This window comes from Hippopotamus amphibius, chromosome 1, assembly GCF_030028045.1.
Source record: "Hippopotamus amphibius kiboko isolate mHipAmp2 chromosome 1, mHipAmp2.hap2, whole genome shotgun sequence".
In the NCBI taxonomy this organism is placed as follows: Eukaryota; Metazoa; Chordata; class Mammalia; order Artiodactyla; family Hippopotamidae; genus Hippopotamus; species Hippopotamus amphibius.
This window is the reverse complement of record NC_080186.1, coordinates 33,918,732-33,940,845: the sequence shown is the minus strand read 5'-3', so window position 1 is coordinate 33,940,845 and position 22,114 is coordinate 33,918,732. Positions and strand designations below refer to the sequence as shown.

The following is a 22,114-nucleotide window of genomic DNA, read 5'->3' as shown; positions in this document are numbered from 1 at the left end:
TGTGCAGATATCAACACCATCCATCTCCATAACTCTTTCATTTTTGTAAAGCAGATACTCTATACTTATTCAACAAGACCCATCCAGCCATTTCATCCCTTCCCCAGCCCCTGGCAACCAACATTCTGCTTTTTGTGTCTTGAGTTTTATCTACTCTAAGTACTTCATATAAGTGGAATCATACAATATTTGTCTTTTTGTGGCTGTCACTTAGCATCGTGTCTTCACGGTTCATCCATGTTGTAGCATATGTTAGAATTTTCTTCATTTTTAAGGCTGAATAATATTCTATTGCCTATATAATGTATACAACATTTTGCTTGTCTGTTCATCTGTTAATGAACACTTGGGTTGCTTCCATGTTTTAGCTATTGTGAATAATGTTGCTGTGAACATGGTGTACAGATCTTTCCAAGACCCTGCTTTCAGTTATTTTGGGTATATACTCAGAAATGGAATTGCTGGATCGTATGGTAATTCTATGTTTCATTTTTTGAGGAACCGTCATACTGTTTTTCTCAGCAGCTGTACCATTTTACATTCCCACTAACAGTCATAAAGGTTCCAATTTCTCTACATCCTTGCCAACATTTGTTATTTTCTTTCTTTCTTTCTTTTTTTTTAATAGTAGCTGTTCCAGTGGGTGTGCAGCAGAATCTCATTGTAGTTTTGATTTGCATTCACTGATGGTTAATGATGTTGAGCATCTTTTCATCTTCCTGTTGGCCATTGTTATATCTTCTTTGAGAAATGTCCTTCACGCATTTTTTGATTGGGTTTGTTTTTTTTGTTGCTGAGTTCTGGGGATTCTCTATGTTTCTGGATATTACCTCTTCACCAGATATATGATTTGCAAATATTTTCTCCAATTCTTCTGTTTTCTTTCGTACTGTGTTGTTAGTGTCTTTTTTATTTTCTTTTGTTCTATATGCCTTTGATATAATATCCAAGAAATCATTGTCAAATTCCCTGTCATGAAGCTCTTGACCTCTGTTTTTTTTCTAAGTTTTAAAGTTTTAGGTCTTACATGTAAGACTGATCCATTTTGAGTGAATTTTTGTGTATGGTGTTATATAGGGGTGCAGTTTCTTTTGTGTGCGGATATCCAATTTTCCTGTTACCATTTATTGAAAGACTTTCTTTTCCCCATTGAATGGTCTTGACACCTTGTCAAAAATCATTTTGACTATATATGTTTGTATTGCTGGATTCTCTATTCTTTTCCATTGGTCTTCCTGCCAGTACATTGTCAGACTATAGTAGCTTTGTAGTAAGTTTCAAAATGAGGAAGTGTGAGTCCTACAGCTTTGTTGTTCTTTTTCAGGATAGTTTTGGCTATTCATGGTCCCTTGAGATTCCATATGAATTTTAGGGACTTTCTGTTTCTGCAAAAAAAAGTCATTGAGATTTTTGATATGGATTGCATTGAATCTGTAGATTGCTTTTACATCTTAATATTAAGTCTTGCAGTACATGAATGTGAGATGCATTTCTGTGTATGTCTTCTTTTATTTCTTCAGCAGTGTTTTGTAGTTTTCATTGTACAGGTTTTTCATCTCTGTTATTAAGTTAATTTATTCCTAAGTATTTTATTTTTTGATGTCATTGAAAAATGGAATTGTTTTTGTAATTTCCTTTTCAGATTGTTCGTTGTATATAGAAATGCGACTGAATTTTTGCATGTTGATTTTGTACCCTGCTACTTTTCTGAATTCGTTTATTCTAACAGTTTTTTTGTGTGTAATCTTTAGTGATTTTTACATATGATATTATATCTGTGAACAGAGATAAATTTACTTCTCCCTTTTCAGTTTGGACACCTTTTATTTTTCTTTCCTGCCTAATTGCTCTGGCTAGAACTTCTAGTACTGTGTTGAATAGAATGGTGAAAGTGAACATCTTTGCCTTGTTCCTGATCTTAGCGGAAAAGCTTTTAGTCCTTCACCATTGAATATGATGTTCATTGTGGGATTTTCATACATGGCTTTTATGATGTTGAAGTAGTTCCCTTCTATTCCCAGTTTGTTGAGTGTTTTTATCATGAAGGGTGTTGACTTTTGTCAGATGCTTTTTTGCATTTGGCAGTTGAGGTGATCATGTGGATTTTTCCCCCCTTTGTTCTGTTAATGTGGTATATATTACACTGATCAGTTTTCATATGTTGAACCATTCTCATATTCCAGGAATAAATCTTACTTGGTCATAGTTTGTATAATCCTTCTTATATAGTGTTGAATTCATCTTGCTGTTATCTTGTTGAGAATTTTTGCATCAATGTTCATAAGGGGTATTGGTCTGTGCTTTTAGTTATTCTTTAAATGTTTGGTAGAATTCACCCGTGAAGCCATCAGATCCAGGGATTTTCTTTGTACAGGGGATTTTTGATTATGTATTCAATCCTCGTACTTATTACAGGTCTATTCATCCATGATTCAGTCTTTGTTGATTTTGTTTCTAGGAATTTGTTTTCTCTAGGTTGTCCAATTTATCGACATACAGTTGTTCAAAGAACTCTCTTATCCTTTATATTTCTGTAGAATCAGTAGTAATGTCACCACTTTCAATTCTCATTTTAGTAATTTGAGTCTTTTTTTTCTCAGTCCTTAGTTAAAGGTTTGTCAACTTCAGTGATTTTTTTTTTCCCCAAAGAACCAACTTTTGATGTTATAGGTTTTTCTCTGATGTTTTTCTGTTCTCTATTTCATTTGTCTCTGCTCTAATCTTTATTATTTCTTCCTTTCTGCTAGCTTTGGGTTTGATTTCTTCTTTTTGTAGGTCTGTTTTTTAATGTAAGTCTTTATAGCTATAAATTTCCCCCTTAACACTGCTTTTTCAGTTTCCCTTAAGTTTTGGTATGATGTGTTTTTGTTTTCCTTTATCTCTAAGTATGTTATAATTTCCCTTGTAATATCTTCTTTAATCCATTGGTTAAGTGTGTGTTGTTGAATTTCCACAAATCTGATAATTTTCCAGTTCTACTTCCATTTTTGATTTATAACTTCATCCTGCTGTGGTCAGAGAAGATATTTTGTATGGTATATATCATTTAACATGTATTGAGATTTGATTTGTAGCCTAACATATGGTCTGTTCTGGAAAATGTCCCATCTGCATTTGAGAAGAATGTGTATGCTGTTGTTGTTGGGTAGAATGTTCTGTATGTGTCTGTTAGATCTAGTTGATTTATTGTGTTAAATCCTCTTTTTGCATATCTTCTGTCTGGTTGTTCTGTCTGTTATTGAGACAATGGGTATTTAAGCCACCAACTATAATTGTGGAGCTGTTTATTTCTCCTTTCAATTCTATCAGTTTTTGCTTCATATGTTTTGTAGCCTGTTATTAGGTACATAAATGTTTATAATTGTTCTATCTTCTTGCTGTATCACACCTTTTGTTGATAGATAATGTCCTTCTTTACAAGAAATAAGACTTTACAAGACATGTCTTGTAACCATTTTTAATTTAAAGTCTATTTTGTCTGATATTAGTACAGCAATGCCTGACCTCCTATGGTTACTATTTGCATGTAGTATCTTTTTTCATCCTTTCACCTTCAATGTATTTGTGTCTTTGGATCTCAAGTGAGTCTCTTATAATCAGTATATGGTTGGATCATGTGTTCTTATCCATTCTGCCAATTTTGTCTTTTGATTGGAGGGTTTAATCCATTTATATTTAAAAGAATTACTGGTGTAAGGAGCGACTTCTGTGTTGTGCTGTTTCTTTGCTGTGCCTTGTAGCTTTTTTTGACCCTTATTTCCCACAATACTGTCTTCTTTTGTGTTTAGTTGATTTTTTGTAGTGAAATATTTAAATTCCTTTCTCATTTCTTTTTGTGTATATTCCATAACTCTGGCTTTGTGGTTACCATGGGCATTACATTTAACATCCTCAAGTTACAACACTCTTAATTTGAATTTATGTCAGTGTAACTTCTATAACATACAAAAATTATGCTCCTTTTCAGCTCCACCTCTACCTCTTTTGGTTGTTGATGTCTCAGAATTACATCTTATATCGTGTGCCCCCAAACATACACTAATAATTATTTTAAATGCATTAGTCTTTTAAATTATGTAGAAAACAATATGTGAAGTTAGAAACCAAAGTTACAATAATATGAGCTTTTATACTAATAGTTTTTAGAAAACATATTAGCCTCTTAAATCATGTATGGAACAAAAAGTGGAGTTAAAAATCATTGTTATGATAATACTATCTCTATAATTTCCCATGTATTTACCTTTATTGACGTCTTTACTTTTTTCATATGGCTTTGAGTTACTGTCTAGTGTCCTTTCATTTCTTCCTGCAGGACACTCTTGAGCGTTATCTTCCAGGGCAGGTCTAACAGTAACAAACTCCCTTAGTTTTTGCTTATCTGGGAATGTCTTAATTTCTCCCTCAGTCTTAAAAGGACACGTTTACCAGGTATAGGATTCTTTTTTGACACTTTTTTTCTTTTAGCACTTGAATAGATTGTCCCACTACCTGGCCTCTAAAATTTCTGATGAGAAATCTGCTTATAATCTTATTAAGGATCCCTTATATGTGACAAGTCACTTCTCTCTTGCTGCTTTCAAGATTCTCTCTATATCTTTGGCTTTTGAAAATGTGATTATAATGTGTCTTGGTGTGGGTCCCTTTGACTTCCTCTTACTTGGAGTTCGTTGAGCTTCTTGGATGTTTACGTTCCTGTCTTTCATCAAATTTGGGAAGTTTTCAGCTATTATTTGTTCAGATATTCTTTTGGCCACCTTCTCTCTCTTTTCTCCTAGGACTCCCACAATGCATAGTTGATCTGCTTGATAGTGTCTGACAGGTCCCTTAGGCTCTGTTTGCTTTTCTTCAGCCTTTTATCTTTCTGTTAATCAGCTTTGATAATTTTCAGTGTCCTAGCCTATCCTGAAGTTTGCTGAGTCTTTCTTCTGCCTGCTCAAATCTTCTTTGAGTCTCTTCAGTGAATTTTTAATTTCAGTTATTGTGCTGTCCAGTTCCAGAATTTATTTCTGGTTTCTTTTTATGTTTTCTGTCTTTGTTAATATTTCATTCTGTTCATGCATTGTTTCGTTTCTTTTCTTTTCTTTTCTTTTCTTTTCTTTTCTTTTCTTTTCTTTTCTTTTCTTTTCTTTTCTTTTCTTTTTTTTTTTTTTTGTCCATGAAAAAGAAGGAGCAAGAAACTATTGCAGACCAGTGGAGACTTAAGGAGTGAGGATGAGTAAATGCAGTGTGGGATCCTCAGTTGTGTCCTGAGGTAGAAAAAGGACATTAGTGTAAAAACTGGTGAAATCCAAATAGAATCTGAAGTTTAGTCCATAGTTTAAAAAAGGGAAGGAGACAGTTGGACCAGATGGCCCAGTCCCTTCTAGCTATAGACTTCCTTAATGTTCTAGAAGTCAGGTTCACTGAAGAGGTGTCTTAGAGGAGAGGTTGGACTTAAGGTTTCAGCGCTATTTTTTCTAATAAAAAATATTTTTTAGATGCTTTCTGTGTTTTCTTCTCATGCTTAGAAAGATAGAGAATTGCAGAAGGCATTGCAGCAGATAAAGAACCTTAGACATCAGTTATAATTATAGTAGGAAGAGGCAGAGCTAAGTAAATAATGGTCCTCAGCAGTGGATCTCGGTGGGGAGGGGGTTGTCATCTTCTATTCCTGAGTGTCCACAGGCACATGACCTTGGACAGGTCATATTTCTATGCCTCAGTTTCTTTGTCTGTAAACTGTGGTATTAGATTAGAAAATATCTACATTTCCATTTATAATGTGTAATTCTACTAGCTCTATGTACAAGTGGTAGAAGGGTGAGATATAGAGAATGCAGTTTCTGACATGCATTGTTTCTTAAATTTTTCCACATCTTTTTTAAGATGAGCATCTTTAAAGTTGTTTTAAAATCTTTGTGTAGTAAGTAGATCTGCCATTAGGTCTTTCTTAAGTACAGTTTATGTTGATTTGTTTTTGCTTTGAATGGGCTATATTTTCTTGTTTATTTTTATGACTTGTGATTTTTTATTGTTGTTGAAAACTATACACTGGAATCTATTAATGTGGTACCTGTGGAAATCAGATTCTTCCCCTTCCCAAGGGTTTGCAGGGTTTTGTTACTGTTTTTGGTTTTTTTGATTGTTACAGGCTATCCTTGTGCCGAGGATCAACCAAGGTTTAAACTTAAGATCTTCTCAGGTCTTCTGTGAGCCTGTGCTTTTCTTTTGGCATGGGTGGTCACTTTCTAACTTTCCCTGTATATGCAATTGTTTTTCAGTGTCCTAGTCTTTAATGTCTGGCTCCCAAAGCAAGGAAGAAAAAGGAAAGAGGGGAAAGGGGGCAGTAGCCCTTTCAATCTCCTGGAAGTCAATTCAGGCAGAGGAGAGGGGTATGCAGCGTTGGGAGAAGATGCAACAATGACGGCCACCCTCCTTTTTGTCTGCATCTCTGTAATCAGAAGCAATAATCAGTGATCAGAGCACAGATCCACAATATTTGATAGACAGTGCCCTTTTTGCCCACACTGGCTCCTGTAGGGTGTGTGTAAGCTGTTCCAGCTGCTTGCTGTGGGGGTTGGAATGGGGGATAGGTAACTGTAAGCTGTGCAAAGAGCTGAAATTCACCAAAATTAACTGCAGTTTGCCAACCAGCCTTCTTCTGCAAATTGTGAACCTTCTATATAGATAGTCCAGAGTTGCAAACTAGTTATATAGATTTTACCCATGCAGTTATGTCCAAATTCCTGTGCTTCCTATTCCACCATCTTCGCAAAATTCTCCCTATATTCATTTTTAAGTAACAGGATCTATATGATTCAGCATGTATTTTCACTTATTTGTCTTCTTCCATTTCATGTTTCTAATCTGTTCTTCTGCATTGACAGCTTGCCTTCTTTGATCCCCTAATAGGTTCTAAGCCCATAATTTGTCCCTTTCAGGATACATCACTTTTACTTTTCTAAGCTTGCTTGAAGTCCTCGACCAGGTGTACCGTCCTTTGTCCATTGTCTCTTGGTTCTCCTTTCTTCCTTTCTTTCCATGTTCAACCAAAATTGGCCCTTCTAAGTGCTGCCACATTCTCTTTTCGAAATCATCTCAAACCATTTCAGTTAACCTTAAAAGTGCTAAGTGAAGTTGAGTAGTTTATATATACATCAGTATGCATGTGTGTTTGGGGGTGAGCCCTTGTGTTGCTCAGATTGTTGCCTTCAGCAGATCAGGAAATTCTAGGAAAGACAAGTAGAAGAAGATGTGGGTCAGTCTTAAGGCCATTTCAAAAGCCCATTGTACATGCTAACCAGTAGCTCCCTTTTCTGGAATTTCAAAGCTATATGGTGAAACAAGACTTTCTTCAATTTTGTGACCTAGATCTCTAAGAAAGGTCCAGAAGTACCTTTTGATTTTGGAACTTGGTACTCTTGGTCTTGGAAAAAACACTGTCCATCTGCTGTTGTCCTCTGTCAGAGTAGCCAGGCACCTCTTCTGGATTCTCTCTAGACTCATATCCTGGGTTATTTCCCTTTGTTACTAGACTTCTGTGGTTGTCTCTTCTTGATCCTTGACCTTGATTATTTAGTTCTGGTTTTTATTGATTCTCTTAATCTTTTCTGCCTCTTTCCTTTTTATTGCCAGCACTTCCCTTTCCTCTAGGGTCCGCCCAGCTCCTTCTTTATTCTCAGTGCTACTCCATTCACAGCCTGTCAGTCAAAGAAGACCTGTAGTTTTCCCTCAGTGTTTGTCTCCCGACTTTCCTTCCGCCTTTAGTCTTTTCCTTCTGAGTGAAAAGAGCTTTAGCCAGCCCTGGCCTGCCAAGCCATGTTGACCTTTGTCAACACTTCGTGTGATCAACTCTGGTGTTAAGTATCTATCACCTCATGCCTGCTGATGTCTGTTCACAAGCATTCAGGTTTTTTACATGCCAGCCTGCTTCCTTTTGTTTTAAGTCCTAGCTACTTTCTGTCACACTTTTATTCTCCTTCTTGCATCCCTCTCTTTCACATTCTTTAAGATATCTCATTTCTCTTATCTACCCCCCCCCCAATAATTCTTAACCATATTTTCTTAGAAATGTAGTATAAGAGGGGACTTCAGAGAGCTTTTATCCATGTATTTAACAGGTAAGGAAACTGTGATCCAAAGAGAGAAAGTGACTTGCCTAAAATTACAAAGTTCATTTGGATATGGGTCTTGACTCCCAGAATATAGCCTTTCCATATCCTTCAAACTTTCCCTGTCCCATCTGTCTTTAAGACTTCCCTTTTGGTAAATACCTCTTTGGGCTTCTTAGAGATGCTGAAAGTTAGTGCTGTAATGTGTTAGTGTGGAATGCAGAAGGAGAAAAGGATGTTGTAATACACAATGTATTATCTTTTCTTCCTAAATCACTTTACCTGTATTTACGTTTTGTCATGCTCAGTAGTGTTTTAAGTCCTTCATTAATATTTAAATCCTTAGTTGTGCTATTCTTAGTTTGATGCTCTGCTAAATGTCATTAAATATAAGTAGATGTGCATTCATTCAGCAAACATTTATTTACACCTTTCCTGTGCCTGACTTATATAGTGGGGACTAGGAATAATGAGGTGACTCCAGAATAGTCCCTAATCTCAAGGAGCTGATAGCCTGATAGGTGAGACAAGTCTATCAAAAAATACAGTATTATGAGGACTACATTTCTACCACAGGGCAATGGGAATAAGAGAAAGGGGCTTAACTGCCTTGCGGAGAAAGAAAAGCTTCATACAGAACGACACATTTCAGCTGGACTTTGCAGGATAAATGGAATTCTGTATGACGGAAGTCTGATCACTTCTCAGCTCAAAAACCCTTTATTAGTGCCCATTTTTCTCAGTAAAAACCAAAGTCCTTACAGTGGCCTGTTGTGGCCCTACACAGTCTGGTTCCACATTACTCTTTGACCTTGTCTCTTTTTCCCTTCCCCTCCCCTCCCCTCCACCTACCTTGCTCTGTCCTCTATCTTGAGTGAGCTTCCACAGATAGACACATTACTCAAGTTTTTCCCTAAAAAAAGCACCTACTCAGATGATGCCTTCCCTGACCATCCTACTTAAATGGCACTTACTGTTCAGCACTCCTTTCCCCCTCTTCCTGCTTTTTTTTCTCCGTGGCATGTATAACATACTATTTAATTCATTTTCCTCCCTCCCAATCCCCTGAGAACAGGCTCCAAAAAGGGAGTTTTCTTTTTCATTTATGTATTTCTAGTGCATAGAGCTGTGCCTAGCACAAATACTTCTGGAGTGAATGAATGAATGGTCATTCGACAAGAGTCTACTTTAAAGAAATATGTTGTGTGATTAGATTTTTATTGAAGTGTAGTTGATTTACAATATTATATTAGTTTTAGGTGTATAGCACATACATTCTAAATGTTACGGATCTCAAAAATCTTTGGAAACTGCATTATAAGTTAATTTCTTGTTTACAAAGTCCAAGTAGACTCTCATTGTTCAGTCTGTAATGAGAACATGGGGAAAAAATGAGGAGTAATGAGAATAAAAGTGTTATGAATGTGACAGTTTCAAAAAATTAAGGCCATTTGTTTAATGTGGGTGTCTATATATTCCCATAATCTTTTTTTATTTCCATAATTCTTCTGTAATTCTCAAATGTCTCCTCCTTTAAAGTAAAAGTAAGAATTACTAAGTCAAAAAAGAGAAATGAAAAAAAAAAGGAAATATAAAAACAGATTAATCTCCCATAAAAATCAGGTTTTGTCTTATGACTTGAGTTCTTAAGGACAAGTAGAAAGAAAGCTAAGATTTTGCAGGACAGAGGCTGGGAAGTTGTTAGTGAATGAATGACCGTATTACTTAGAGATCTGCAGCGCCTCTAGCTTGATGCAGCCTTTAGAGGGTACATCAGCTATGAATGTGAAGGCTTCTCTGCACTTGGCAGAATTTTTTCTCCTGCAAAAATATACTAGAGCTGTAACTTAGTATAAATTTTCTTAGTATAACTTTTCTCTTTTCTTCTTAAATCTTCAGTGTGGTAAATTGGTCAAAGAGATCAGTTCTGACTTTAAACTTTACTATAAAAAGGCATGTCATCTTGGGAGGCAGTGGCTGAAAGTCAGAAGTCTTGGGTTCTATTCCTGGTTCTTTCTCATTTTCTCTCATCTGATTTCCTCACCTACATGAACAGAAGTAGGGCTGGATTAGATTGTCTGAGACTGTCTCAAGTTTGGACAGTCTGACTTTTCAGTGGCAGGTGGAGACTTGTAAGCAGCCAAATACAGTGTGCCCTACCTTGAATACAAAAGGAAGGTTTTTCTTCACTTTCTAGTTTCCGCTGGGAAAATGATTGCTGTTTTGTAGTTTGATTACAGCATTCTTAGAATGCAAGTGTAGTTTGTGTGAAACACAAGAATACCTTAGGGCAATAGCCTTTTTGAAATTCCAGATATTTCATATAATGTAAACCAGTGTTATGGTGGTTCTTTCTCAGGAGTTACTGTGGGAGGTTGCATGATGTTTCCTCCCCTCCCTTTCTATTTTGCATTAGGATGCAACATAATTGACATTTTGGAGCTATTTGATGGCTGCTGTCAGTGGAAGAATGTTAACTTAAGAACCTTCTGAAATGCTATTTAAATGAGATCTATGTTTCCCATCTACACATCTTCTAAATAATATTTTTAATCACCTTTGCTTGATATAGCTTTCACTTTATGTAAATCTTTCCCATCACTTTTTGCCTCCAGTCACTTTGTTAATCAGCTAGGGCACACTTAGGTTTGCTTTAAGGATGAGAAAATCAGGGCAATAGAGACAACCGTTACTGGAAGGAGCCCATGAGTTAGGAGAACTGAGTTCTCGCCCTTGCCCCTGTCACACTGATGTGTCTTTGGGCAAGTCAGCCCAGCCTTCTGCCCCTCAGTTGCCGCATCCATAGACGGGATAATCCCTGTCTTGCCTTCACTGTGGGCCTAGGGAGAGACTCAGATGAAGTAATGGATATGAAAATGCTTTTAAACTGTGAAGAGGTATGTAACAACAACAGACATAACTTGCTTGCAAGCTTCCAGAGAGTTAGAGGCAGTGCCAGAATTAGTACCAGTGTATTCACACCCCGCCTGGCACCATGTTTGAAAATCCAACACCACCTTTGGCAGGGTTTCAGCATCTTTTAAAAGAAGTGATTTTTCCCTCCCTTTTCTTCCTCACTTTACCTGCTTAATTTAGTTTTAGGTAACAATTCTATTAGGATTTTTATGCTTGATTTGCTTTACTGATGGTACTATGTTTTCCTTCTTTCTTCTTTTCGATATGACTAGGAAATTTGTACATAGACTCCAGGCAAAATCTCCCTCCTTCAGTGATGCCGCCCCCTGGTTATCCTCATATCCCACAGACACTCAGCACTCCAGGAACAATTGCAGGTAATTTGAGGTGTGGTGTGTTGGTGTTGGTACTCAGAGTTTAATATTGAAAGCCTTTAGTTGTCCCAACAGTGAACGAGGCTGTCTCAGGAGGGGGTGAACTCCCTGCTTCAGAGTGGTAGGGTGCAAAATACCTATAAAATGAGCATCATAAGAGCCACGTGTAGAGGCTTCTGGGTGGATTAGTGAGAGCATGTGCTCTTAGTTCCTGGCACATAAGAAGTGTTCAGTAGGTGTGTGTTTCTTTCTTCTGTCCCAAGTCACTGCTGATGTTGCTTCCTTCCTTCCAGGCCATCACGGAGCCATGAACCAGCAGCACATGATGCCTTCCCAAGCCTTCCAGATGCGGCGCTCTCTGCCTCCAGATGACATCCAGGATGACTTTGATTGGGATTCAATTGTGTAGAGCTTGTTTCTCAAGGCACCAGACCCAAGCGACACCTTTCTGTGCAGTAAAGGGAAAGGTTTAAGAGAATCCATTTGAGGAAACAGAGTTGCTAATCATTTTACCAATGTTATCGAAATTTATTTTGAAGACAATCAAAAGGATTTTAGCTGGATAACTTACTGCTTTTATCTGACCCAGACAAGTACTATATGTTTGTCTCCCTGCCAGCTGCCCTATGTAGCTCCTAACTGTTGTGTGATTTGAACAGCTTTTGCATATTTGTGTCAGTTTGATGTTGACCACAAGTGCCAGACTGATTTTTCAGACAGAGCCTATTTTGCTGCAAGCAGTTTGTAGATGCATATGTGTAAATATATGTACAAAAATTACTGAAAGGCTTCAGTTTTTTCTAATTGGATTATTATGTCTTGAAAAGAAAGTTACTGTGAGTTTTTATTCCTCATTAGGCTATTTTCGGCAAGATGCTTTTAACTGATGTAGGCAACTGAAAGGAAATAGATTTTTTTCAAAGCCCAGTTCCCCTTATTTAATCTTTTTTTTGGAAATGTGAGTATTAAGTTCTACTCAGTAAGTCAGAGAACCCAGAGTTTGATAGTCTCCAGACAGCCCAAGGGGGCATGTTGTTCCTGAGCAGCATGAAGGACTGACGAAATGTTTTTTGGTGCCTGGGGGATTCTAGAGTTCATGTTGTACCTGGTCAGCATTTGTGTTCTAAGTCTGCATTGTATGCCAGTTCTAAATGTATTTGATCGATTAGAAGCTGGGCATTGCTTGGCTTTTTAAACAAATCAATGTCTCTACATTCACCTATGTATTTATTATTCAAAAGTGTTATTTTAATATTTATTGCTATCTTCTGTGAGTGCTCAGCTCTTATTGGGTTCATTAAGGAGAAATGCAGTGTGTGAAAGCACAGAATTATTTTTCTTGATAAGAGTTTACAGACAAGACAATCAGAGAGAGATTGTGTCATTCTCTTTATCCTTACTCCTGCCATGAGTATAGTCTCTATCTTTGCATTCCTGCGGATTGAGACTTATTAGCTAAACAGGATTTTTTGGAATTTGAATCAGAGTTCATTAGGGCAACAGAACAGCAGGGCAGTGTTTGTAAAGCAAGTTTTCCCCTCATTCTCTTTCCACTTAGGAGGCACTGAAAGGAGGCTAGAGCAGCACGTGGATTTTATTTGCCTCCGTCTTCAGTGCCGTTACTGTTGAGTGGTCTGCTGTTTCTGTCGTCCTGTGTGTCTGTGTATGCATGGCCTTTGGTTCCTTTCTTTGAAATGCATACTGCCTCTTGGGGTTTTTTTTTATTAGTTGTTTGTTTTCTGTTTTGTTTTATATCATATCACAGTTACCTTGCATGGATTGATTGTCTTAGTTTTATAGTGAAACTAAGAGAAATGAGATTTCTTTTTTAATGAATAGATTTTGAATTGGTTCTTTAGACCCAAAAAAGGCAGAATTCTAATGGGGAAATGATATGTTCTGTCAAATCAAGGAGTACTAACTGCTCACTTTTTGCTTTTCAGCATCTCTAGTCTCTATCAGCCATGCTTATTAAGTCACTTTAATTACCCTTACTGATTCTGTGGTTGAGTAATCTCTGTTTGAACTAAACAAACTTCTTTGTTTCTCTCTGTGTATATGTGAGAGTTTGTGAACGTCTGTGGGTATTTTTTTAATGGAGTGTTGCCTTGAATGAATCACTGGGAAGCCAGCCATGGTAGAGGTTGGGGAGAAAGGAAGGGCTTTATGTTCCTATTGTTTGGACCCTGCTTGGCGTGAAAAAGGAAACTCATTTCCAGCCCCTTGGATCAGTAAAAATCAGAGGATTCTGGAAAGGCAGCCAATAGACCCCTCTTAGATGGATCAGAAGCAAGATGAGATAGCAGCCTGCAGAGTAAAAGCTTGAAAAAAACAGGGGGTGGTTCTCAGTAGTCTGCTCAAGTCACTGTTCTCTAGATACCAAAATAGCTGTCTTGAAACTTTAGGTTGTGTGGGTAGCAATGTGCACTTTAAACAGTTTGAGTATTGGAATGCAGTAGCTTATACTGAGTGATTCAAGTGGAAACCACGGATGATTTTACAAATTGTGTGACGCTGATTGCTCATGTGGCCATCATGTACTGATCTGCAGCGATCCGCATCTTTGTGAGGATTTAAACTTACCGTGAATGGCCCTGGAGGCAGAGCCCCCACCCAGAGCCCTCCCGCTCTAGTGATGCATGCGGCCGGCGAGCCCGGGACAGGCCTTCTCGCGGGCTTCCGCCAGACAAGCCGCCTGATGCGGTGCAGAGCATCCCTCTAGTGGCCGTCTCAGTGGTAGTTGTTCATGCAAAGCAAGTTCTGTCTTGGGCTTAAATTGACTGAAGACTTTTGGGGAAAAGAATCATAAACGCGTGTAATCAAATGGGGGTACTCTGTCCAGGAGAATAATCCGACTGGCATTTGTGGCAGTTTTTGAAGTGTAAATGTATTCATGTGTGTTCTTGTAAATACATGTCTCTCAGATGTCCTTTGAAGTGGGAGGGAATCAATCTGGGAATTATTTCAAATGGAATAGAGTATTTTGATATTGTTCATTCGGAGGGTGATGTGTACATATCTATATTGTATATATGTGATGAAAATGCATTGGCTTTTTGTGCAAACACAATCTGCTCTCTGTACTGCTGTTGGACAGTCAGTGTTTTAATGTTTCTACAGTTTTGCTATTGCACGATTTCATATTTTGCCTCTATGATGAATGGCACCCATTCTTTGTAACTGTTTAGTGCTGTAAAGAAATATTCCAAGTGTCATTAGGATTGTTGCTGCCAGAAGTGATATGCATGAATGGCACTTAAAATAAATATATTATCTTAACTCTATTTACAACACTGATTCGTCTGTGTCATTTGCTGCAGTTGAGGGAACAGGGTTGGAGCTAGTCCAGAAGCAGAAAGCCTGCAGTCAGTCATCCCTTCAGATCTCAGAGATTGTGTCCCATGTATTGCTGCCTGAGAAGAGTCATTGCTGCTGTTTATTGAAATCTCACTCGCTCGGTGAACTTGGGGAAATTATTTCATTTCTTTGAGCTTCATTTTCCTCATTTACAGTGCCTATTAAATGAGAATAACACCTACCTGCTAGAGTTGTAGAGGGATTAAGTGAATTAAGGCATTTAGAACCACACCTAGAACATAAAAAGTACTCCGTATGTGTCAGGTGCTTTGCTCAGTAGATGTTGTTATCCTCATTTTACATATGGGAACAACTCATGTAGAGGTATAATGGCTTCCCCAGATCCTGTGTTAGCACGTGGTAGAGCTAAGGTTTGAATCCAGATCATTTGACTCCAGCATCTTGTTCCATTTGTTTATGTATTTATTTAGCTGCGTCGGGTCTTTGGTGCTGAGTGCGGGCTTTCTCTCGTTGAGGCGAGCAGGGGCTCCTCTTGGTTGCCGTGTGTGACCTTCTCATTGCAGTGGCTTCTCTTGTTGTGGAGCACCGGCTCTAGGCACGTGGGCTAAGTAGTTGTGGCTCATGGGCTTAGTTGCTCTGTGGCATGTGGGATCTTCCTGGACCAGCGCTCGAACCCATGTTCCCTGCACTGGCAGGTGGTTTCTTAACCACTGCAGCAGCAGGGAAGTCCTGACAACGTCATGTTCTTCTACACCATCCTCTTTTACTTCCAGGGGAATGCACCTATCCCTGCCCCTACCATGGACCCTAGTCTTGCCCCCAGCACTGTCTTCCCAGCGAGCTCTTTCTAAAAGGTGAAAGTGGAGCTTAACATTTGCCGAGCCCGCACTGTCAGGCCTTCCCATGAGAAATCTAGAGATGAAATAGCCACAGTTCCTGTCTGTAGGGAGTGCAGACTTACCCAGGACAACAAGCAAATGCCAGCCCAGGGAAGCTACTTTGAAGGTGCCCCCTGGTAAGGCAAGATTCTGGTGGTGAGCAGTTCGTTCACACTGAGGCTGGGGCATTGGCTTAGGAAAGCCTTGGGATGGGCATGGGCTATTTAAGTTTAGTCTTCAAAGGGTCCTAGACAGACAGGAGAAGGCGTTTCCATTTATACCACTGCTCTGAGCCAGTCATGAAAGCTAAATTAGCATGGGGGTGGGGTGGGGTTGAAGCCAGAGAAGTGACAGACTGTCAATTAAGAGCCAAGCACCAGCAATCCTGTGGGTTGAGTGGTGGGATCCCGACCTGATTGTGGAGACAGGCTCAGAGAGGCTAACAACGGGTAGGCCAACGACGCTGGTGGAAGTGGACTGGAAGCTGTGGTCTGTCTCACTCAGGAAGGGGAGCGCTTCGCACCGATCCCATGATCCTGCCCAGGACCCCTCACTACCTCTAACTTAACGCATACAACACTGTCGGGAAAACCTATTTATAATGACTTTACCAATGGGAAACCGAGGCTCAGATTAACTTGCCTAAGTTCTCATATAAGTAATAGAGGGTCTGTCTGGGCTTGACTCCAAAGCTCACTTCCTTTTGCCCCACCCAGGGATAGTGCCTACCCATCCAGAGAGAGAGAGAGAGAGAGAGTGTGTGTGTGTGTGACTTGGAGGAGCTCTGCCTTTCTCTCATCATAGGTAAAGTTTGGTCATCAGTGCCTCTTAAGGACTAGTGGGGGGCACAGTTATATCTGGTCATAAAGATGCATGTTTCATTTTTAAGACTTTACCATGTTACACTGTGTTAAGGGCTGCTGTTTATAGACGTGCCCTTACCAGTTGGACAGAGCAGTCCTAGAAGAACCATGTAAGCATCAGTTAGCATTCATAGAAGGGTTGACTGAATCAAAATGCCCCAGGATCACAGAACCATCTTGAAAGCTTGAAGCTGGAAGGAGCCTTTGCAATCATCTGTATAATACAGCACCCACATTTTGCTGTTGGGAACATTGAGACCCAGAGAGGGAAGTGACTTGCTCAGAGTCACACATCTAGTTAGGGAAAATCTGTAGGAAGGGGAGGAGTGGAGAAAGTCACCCTCCTGGCAGGAGTTTAAAACTCCTCACACATTGTCTTACTTGATCTACACAAGAACCTGAGGCTGTAGTAGTTACTGTAGTTATTGCTCCAGCTTACAGAAAAGGAAACTGCTTCAGAAAGGTAAAGCACAAGGCAGCAACATCCTGAATGCATTCAAGCAAAGCATGCAGATTTAATTATACACACTTGGCTAAAAAGACAAAGAATGAAAATCTTAATGTGATAGTATCTACCTGTGATGAATGTGTGCCCCTCAATGACTATGAGTTGGAAGATTCAAACTTGAGACCATAAATGGTGTCTGCTTCCAGGTACCCCTCTGCCTGAGCATCTCACCACCGAGTGTCATTCCAGTGGGTAAAGATACACGTTCTGTACAGCATTGCCCTTGGATACAAGCCAGCTACTCCAAAGACAGACTGTAAGCAAGAATTAGGAAAAGTGGCCGTGTTGGGCTTATTGAGACGGTGTGTTTATCCTCAATGTGGTGTCTTCCTAAAGGATTTTCTGGAGGATTTTGGACTTAACCTCCCCGTGTCTCTCCCTCCACATGATAAGCAACTAGTCAACATGTTCAAAGCACACATATGTTTAAGTGGCTGCACCAGAGCCGGAGTCCAACCCCAGGTGAAGGCTGCTTCGACCCAGCTCTCAAGCTGTGCCCTTGGGCAATGCTGACCGTAGAAGTTCATAGTAGGATGGCCACCATGTATTCCTCATTACTTCACATTACTTATTCCAAGTACTTGATGTAGGTTATCAGACTTCCCCTTCAAAACAACTGTGTGGTAGATACTATTGTTATCAACCTACTGCAAAGGAAAAATCTGAGCCGCAAAGAGATTGTCACCTGCCCAGGGTCATTGGCTCGTAAATGGTAGAGGTGTTAATAATAATAGCTGGAGCAGGAGAGCCAGGACTTCAAACCCAAGCCATCCAGCCCCAGTGTCTACACTCCATTGGGCTGTGCTATCAGTCCCTACCACTGAGAGAACAGAGCCTTCGAACAAAGCCATGAGGCCGCAGTGAGCACCAGAGGCCGCCAGAGGGCGCAGCGCTGCCAGCTGTGTGCCTTTCCTTGTTCAGAAGGTTTCCTTTACCCCAGGGGCTCCCACAGACAGATAGGGACCCCAGGGGCCAGCCCTCAGAATCTGCTCGCACGTCAGAGCTTGCTGGAGGGAGCCAAGGAGCCCCTCTAGTCCTCACTGATAAACGTACTGGGCCTGCTGCCCTGGCCCAGCCCTCCTGATGCCCACAGTCACCTACTTTGAGGTCAGGGTGGGGAAAGTCACCCCACCATCAACCCCAGCTCTGAGTTTCTTGAGGCTCTGCTTTTCTGGGACCCACTGACGCATTGTTTCGGCGGGTGTGGGCAGGGCTGTGGCTGGACCAGCCCCACACCTTGCCACTGGGCATCTACCCTTGTCCTCGCAGCCCTGCCTCTGAGCCCCCACACACTCACACATCAACTCCCGTGGCCATAACAAACATTACGATTATTGCCACTATTTGCTAGGCCTTGTGCCCAGGACTTGACAGCCGTTATCTGTGTTAGCACTCCCAGCTGCCTGGGAGGTTGGTGTCATTATCTCCCTTTTACTGCTGGACAGTGCCACTCAGAGAGGTGAAGTCATTTGCCCAAGGTCAGTGAGAGGTTGGCAAGGGGATGGGAACCCAGGGCTGCCTTACTCTGACCTGCTCTTCACACCGAGGCCTATGGCCTCTTCCACGACACTCCCCAGTTGCCCTTGACCTCCCTCAGGGCCAGTCACCACACCCATCCTAACCCACCCTACCCTCTCATAGGACCTGAGCTGACGTCACTGGGTGAATGCCACCCCTCTCACCACGCAGCCCCCAGAAGGTCAGACAGGCAACTTCCTGTCCCAGACTATGGCAATAAAGATGTCTGAGGACACTTCCCACCCTTCCCACGCCTGCGTGACGTCCACAGGCAGAGGCCTTCCCGGGAACGGTCCTCTGGTTCCGTGTGAGAGTGTGCGAGTGCAAGAGCTCTGTGACTGTGGGGTGTGTGTGCAGGTCCTGTAGGTCAGGGTAACTGCGAGTGCTTGTGTGACTCTGCTCATGAGGCCTTCCATGTGTGTGAGCGAGACCTTGTTCGTGTGTGCTTGTGTGTCTTGTGACTGTGTGCTCATGTGCCTGGGTGTGTGATTGTGTTGCCTGTGCGACGGTGACTGTGTGCCCTGGTGCGTCTGTGTGATCATAAGCGGCAGACAGGAGAGAAGGCATCCTGCCATTGGGGGGTGGGGGGTGGGGGAGGGTAGGATGGCTTCTCAGGTGCTGGCTCCTTCCTCCCTTCCTAACCTTATTAGCCACCCGAGTCTTCCCCAACAGCCCACGTCCCCGGAGACGCTTGCCTGGGATAGAGCTGGGTGCCCAGGCACACTCAGGGTTAGGCCTCGAGAGTCCGATACAGGTGAATTCTTCCCCTTTTCTCATTGCATCCCTGGCCTGGCCCCTGTCACTGCTCCTCCCTACTGTGGCCCTTTGGACTGGATCCCAGATCTATCTATACCTGCTCCTGCCCCCAGGCAGCTCCTACCCTCCTCCTTGCCCCCTGCAAAGCTTTCTGGCCAGGCCAGAAGCTGGTGCATTGTGAGCTGCTGGCCTGTGGCTTAGCATGTTCCCTGCAGGCCTCAAAGGCCAGAAAAATACATGAGGCAATGGAAAGAACACAGACTCTGCAGTCAAAAGAACCTAAGGTTCCATCTGGGCAAGACATTGCCCTCTCTGAGCCTCAGTCTCCTCATCTGTATAATGAGATTGAAGTGTTGATGAGACCATCCATAAGAAGTTGGATAGAAGCAGCCAGCATGGGCCCTAGTCCACTGTAGGTCCCAAGAACCCATCTACCTTTCCTCTCTGCCCCTCTCCCTTGCTTCTCTCCCACATGCCAAGACCCGGTGATTCCCTTGCACACCATCCTTCCAATCACCCCGGCCCTCCCTGGGGGCACTGCTGGGGGTGGAACACACCCCTTTGCTCCTGGACCAGTGCAGGAGCCATACCTAGACAGTCCGCTCCCAACACCACGGGCCACGATGATCTTTCTAAATCACAGCTCTTCTCATGGTCCTCCCCTGGCTTCCCACTGTCACTGGGTTAAGAGCAAAATGCCTTATCCTGGTGTTTAAAGCCTCCTCTGGCTGCTCGCCCACAGCGCCTCTTAACACACTCTCTGCTTCAGCCCATCCTCTCTCCCTTCCCCTCTGTGCTTCCTGATGCCGGGCCTTTGCCGTACAGCTTCTATCTATGGGGGTCCAAATCCTCCCATTGATCAAGATCCAGTTCAAACGCCACCTGGTCTGGCAAGCATCCCTGGTGCCAGGGGCACACTTTCTCCCTGCGGAGCCCCAGGGAGTCCATGCCTGTGTCCTATCTTCCTCTAGCTTGTGGGCTCTGGGGCACATGGAGGAAGCTCCAGGTGGGTCTCCCTCCTTCCCTGACCACCTTTGGGTGTTTCTGTGGCTGATGCCCAGAACAGGCCAGGGGGCGGGGGCGGGAGCGGGGGGAGGCAGCTGCTGCCCTGCCATGTGGGGAGCAGATGGTGAATAGAGCTCCCCTGGTGCCTTGTCCCAGCAAGGCCATGGGGATGTGAGATGACACTGCTGAGCAAACAACCAGACACACCCTCTGTCTACTCCCCAGCTGCCCACCCCCTGGAGCATCATGGGAAAGATCCTTCCCACCCCAGCGCCTGGGGGTGGGGAGGGAGCCCTCCACCCCCTCCTCAACTTGGGCTTAAGCCAATAGGCTTCAAATTCCCACTCAGTCGTCCACTTTCTCTGTGGCCCTGGGCACTCTCCTGGGAGCCTCAGTTTCCTCCTCTGTAAAATGGGCATTGCCCACCTGTAAAATAGGGTCTGACTCAGTGGCTGTGCCTTTATTCCTCTCCTTCCCCAAAGATGGGAGTCTGGGGCCAGAAAGACAAGACAGGAGGTATGAACCGAATAGAAGTTTAAGCTTTTCTTTGGCACTTATAAGAACTGGCCTCTGTTCTGAACCTTACAGCTTTGTGACTGCAGCTGGTGCCAAGTCCACCTGGCAATGAGTCTGAAAAGTCGTGCCTTCCTCTAGGCTGGGCTAGCCCCAGGCTGTGGCTGCACGCCCTCTCTGTTGGCTGGGCGCCCTTGTACAGAGACCACCAGTGCAGCTGTGCCCAGAGCTGCTGTCCACACCCTTGGGAAAGCCATGGAGTCTCCCCTTCTCTGGGCCTCTGAGCTTCAGTGTGCCCACCTGCAAAATGGGGTTCTACAGTGATTTCTTATGTATTCCCAGAGCTGTTAGGAGGTTGACATACGTCACCATGCCTTCCTCAGGCAGTTCTGGGCTCTCAGAATAACCTCCACCAGGACATGCTTACAAGCAGGATGGGGAGGCTGTGAAATGTTGTCACACCCTCTTCATGGTCACACAGATCAAAATAGGAGTCTCTAGACTCCCACTTGGGCTCTGTTCCAGGCCTTTCTTCCTAGGGTCAGTGGAGGCCTCCAGCCTGCAGGGAAGCAGATGCAAGCCTGGGAAGACTGGGCCTCAGGGGATCCAACTTTAACAGCACACTAGAACCATGGTGAAGTCACCCAGACCCGAGAGTTCAACAACCTCTAGGCCAAAAGGAATGGCATTGGTACCCTCACAGAGACCAGAGGGCAGCCCAACAGCAAGGGGAGCCCCGGCAGCAGTGGGGGAGGGGTGCGGGTGGGGGAGGGGTGGCTCTACCGCAGGGCTGGGTCTGGTTTCCACACCTGTAGAGCACTTAGCCCAGAGCGAGTGCTTAATAAACATTCACTGCTATTGTTGATGTTATGATTATTACAAAGTGGGGAAAGCAGGAGGGGTGGCAGGGTTGGGCTGGGATGAATTGGGACATTGGGATTGCTATATATAGATTACTAATAAGAACAAAAATAGCAAATTGTACACTTTAAATATAGGCAGTTTATTGTATGTCAATTGCATCTCAATAAAAGTTCTTGAAAAAAAAAGATTATTACAAATAGTACAAACTTTCTGGTCTCCTGAGGGCTTGGGGGTACCCACCAAGTTGCAGGCCTTGTATGGGTACTGGGGCCACAGCAGAGCAAGACACAGGCTCTGCTCTCAAGAGTTTGTAGGTGAGTGGGCAGGATGGGTAGTTTGGTTTTTTATAAGGGGAAAGTATAGGAGGTTGGTGGAGCCCAGAGGACATGGAAATGATCTTAACACAGGCTTGCTGGGGCTGTAAGTCAGTGAGGAATGTTTTCTACACAATCCAGACTTCACAATGTAGTTGTATTGTCTCCATTTTTCCAGTGCAAAAACTGAAGCT

The 22,114-nt window shown here is 42.4% G+C and overlaps 1 protein-coding gene across 3 annotated transcripts in view; it reads left to right on the top strand.

Moving 5' to 3' along the window:
• Window positions 1-14,657, top strand: part of FOXJ3 (forkhead box J3) — a 137,222-nt gene extending 122,565 nt beyond the window's left edge. For all 3 annotated transcript variants that reach the window (XM_057707334.1, XM_057707314.1, XM_057707324.1), the window contains 2 exons: window positions 11,282-11,386; window positions 11,677-14,657. In XM_057707334.1, the coding sequence (XP_057563317.1) occupies window positions 11,282-11,386; window positions 11,677-11,792 (221 nt within the window). In that variant the 3' untranslated portion in view covers window positions 11,793-14,657. The remainder of the gene's footprint in view (window positions 1-11,281; window positions 11,387-11,676) is intronic.
• Window positions 14,658-22,114: the final 7,457 nt, after the last annotated feature.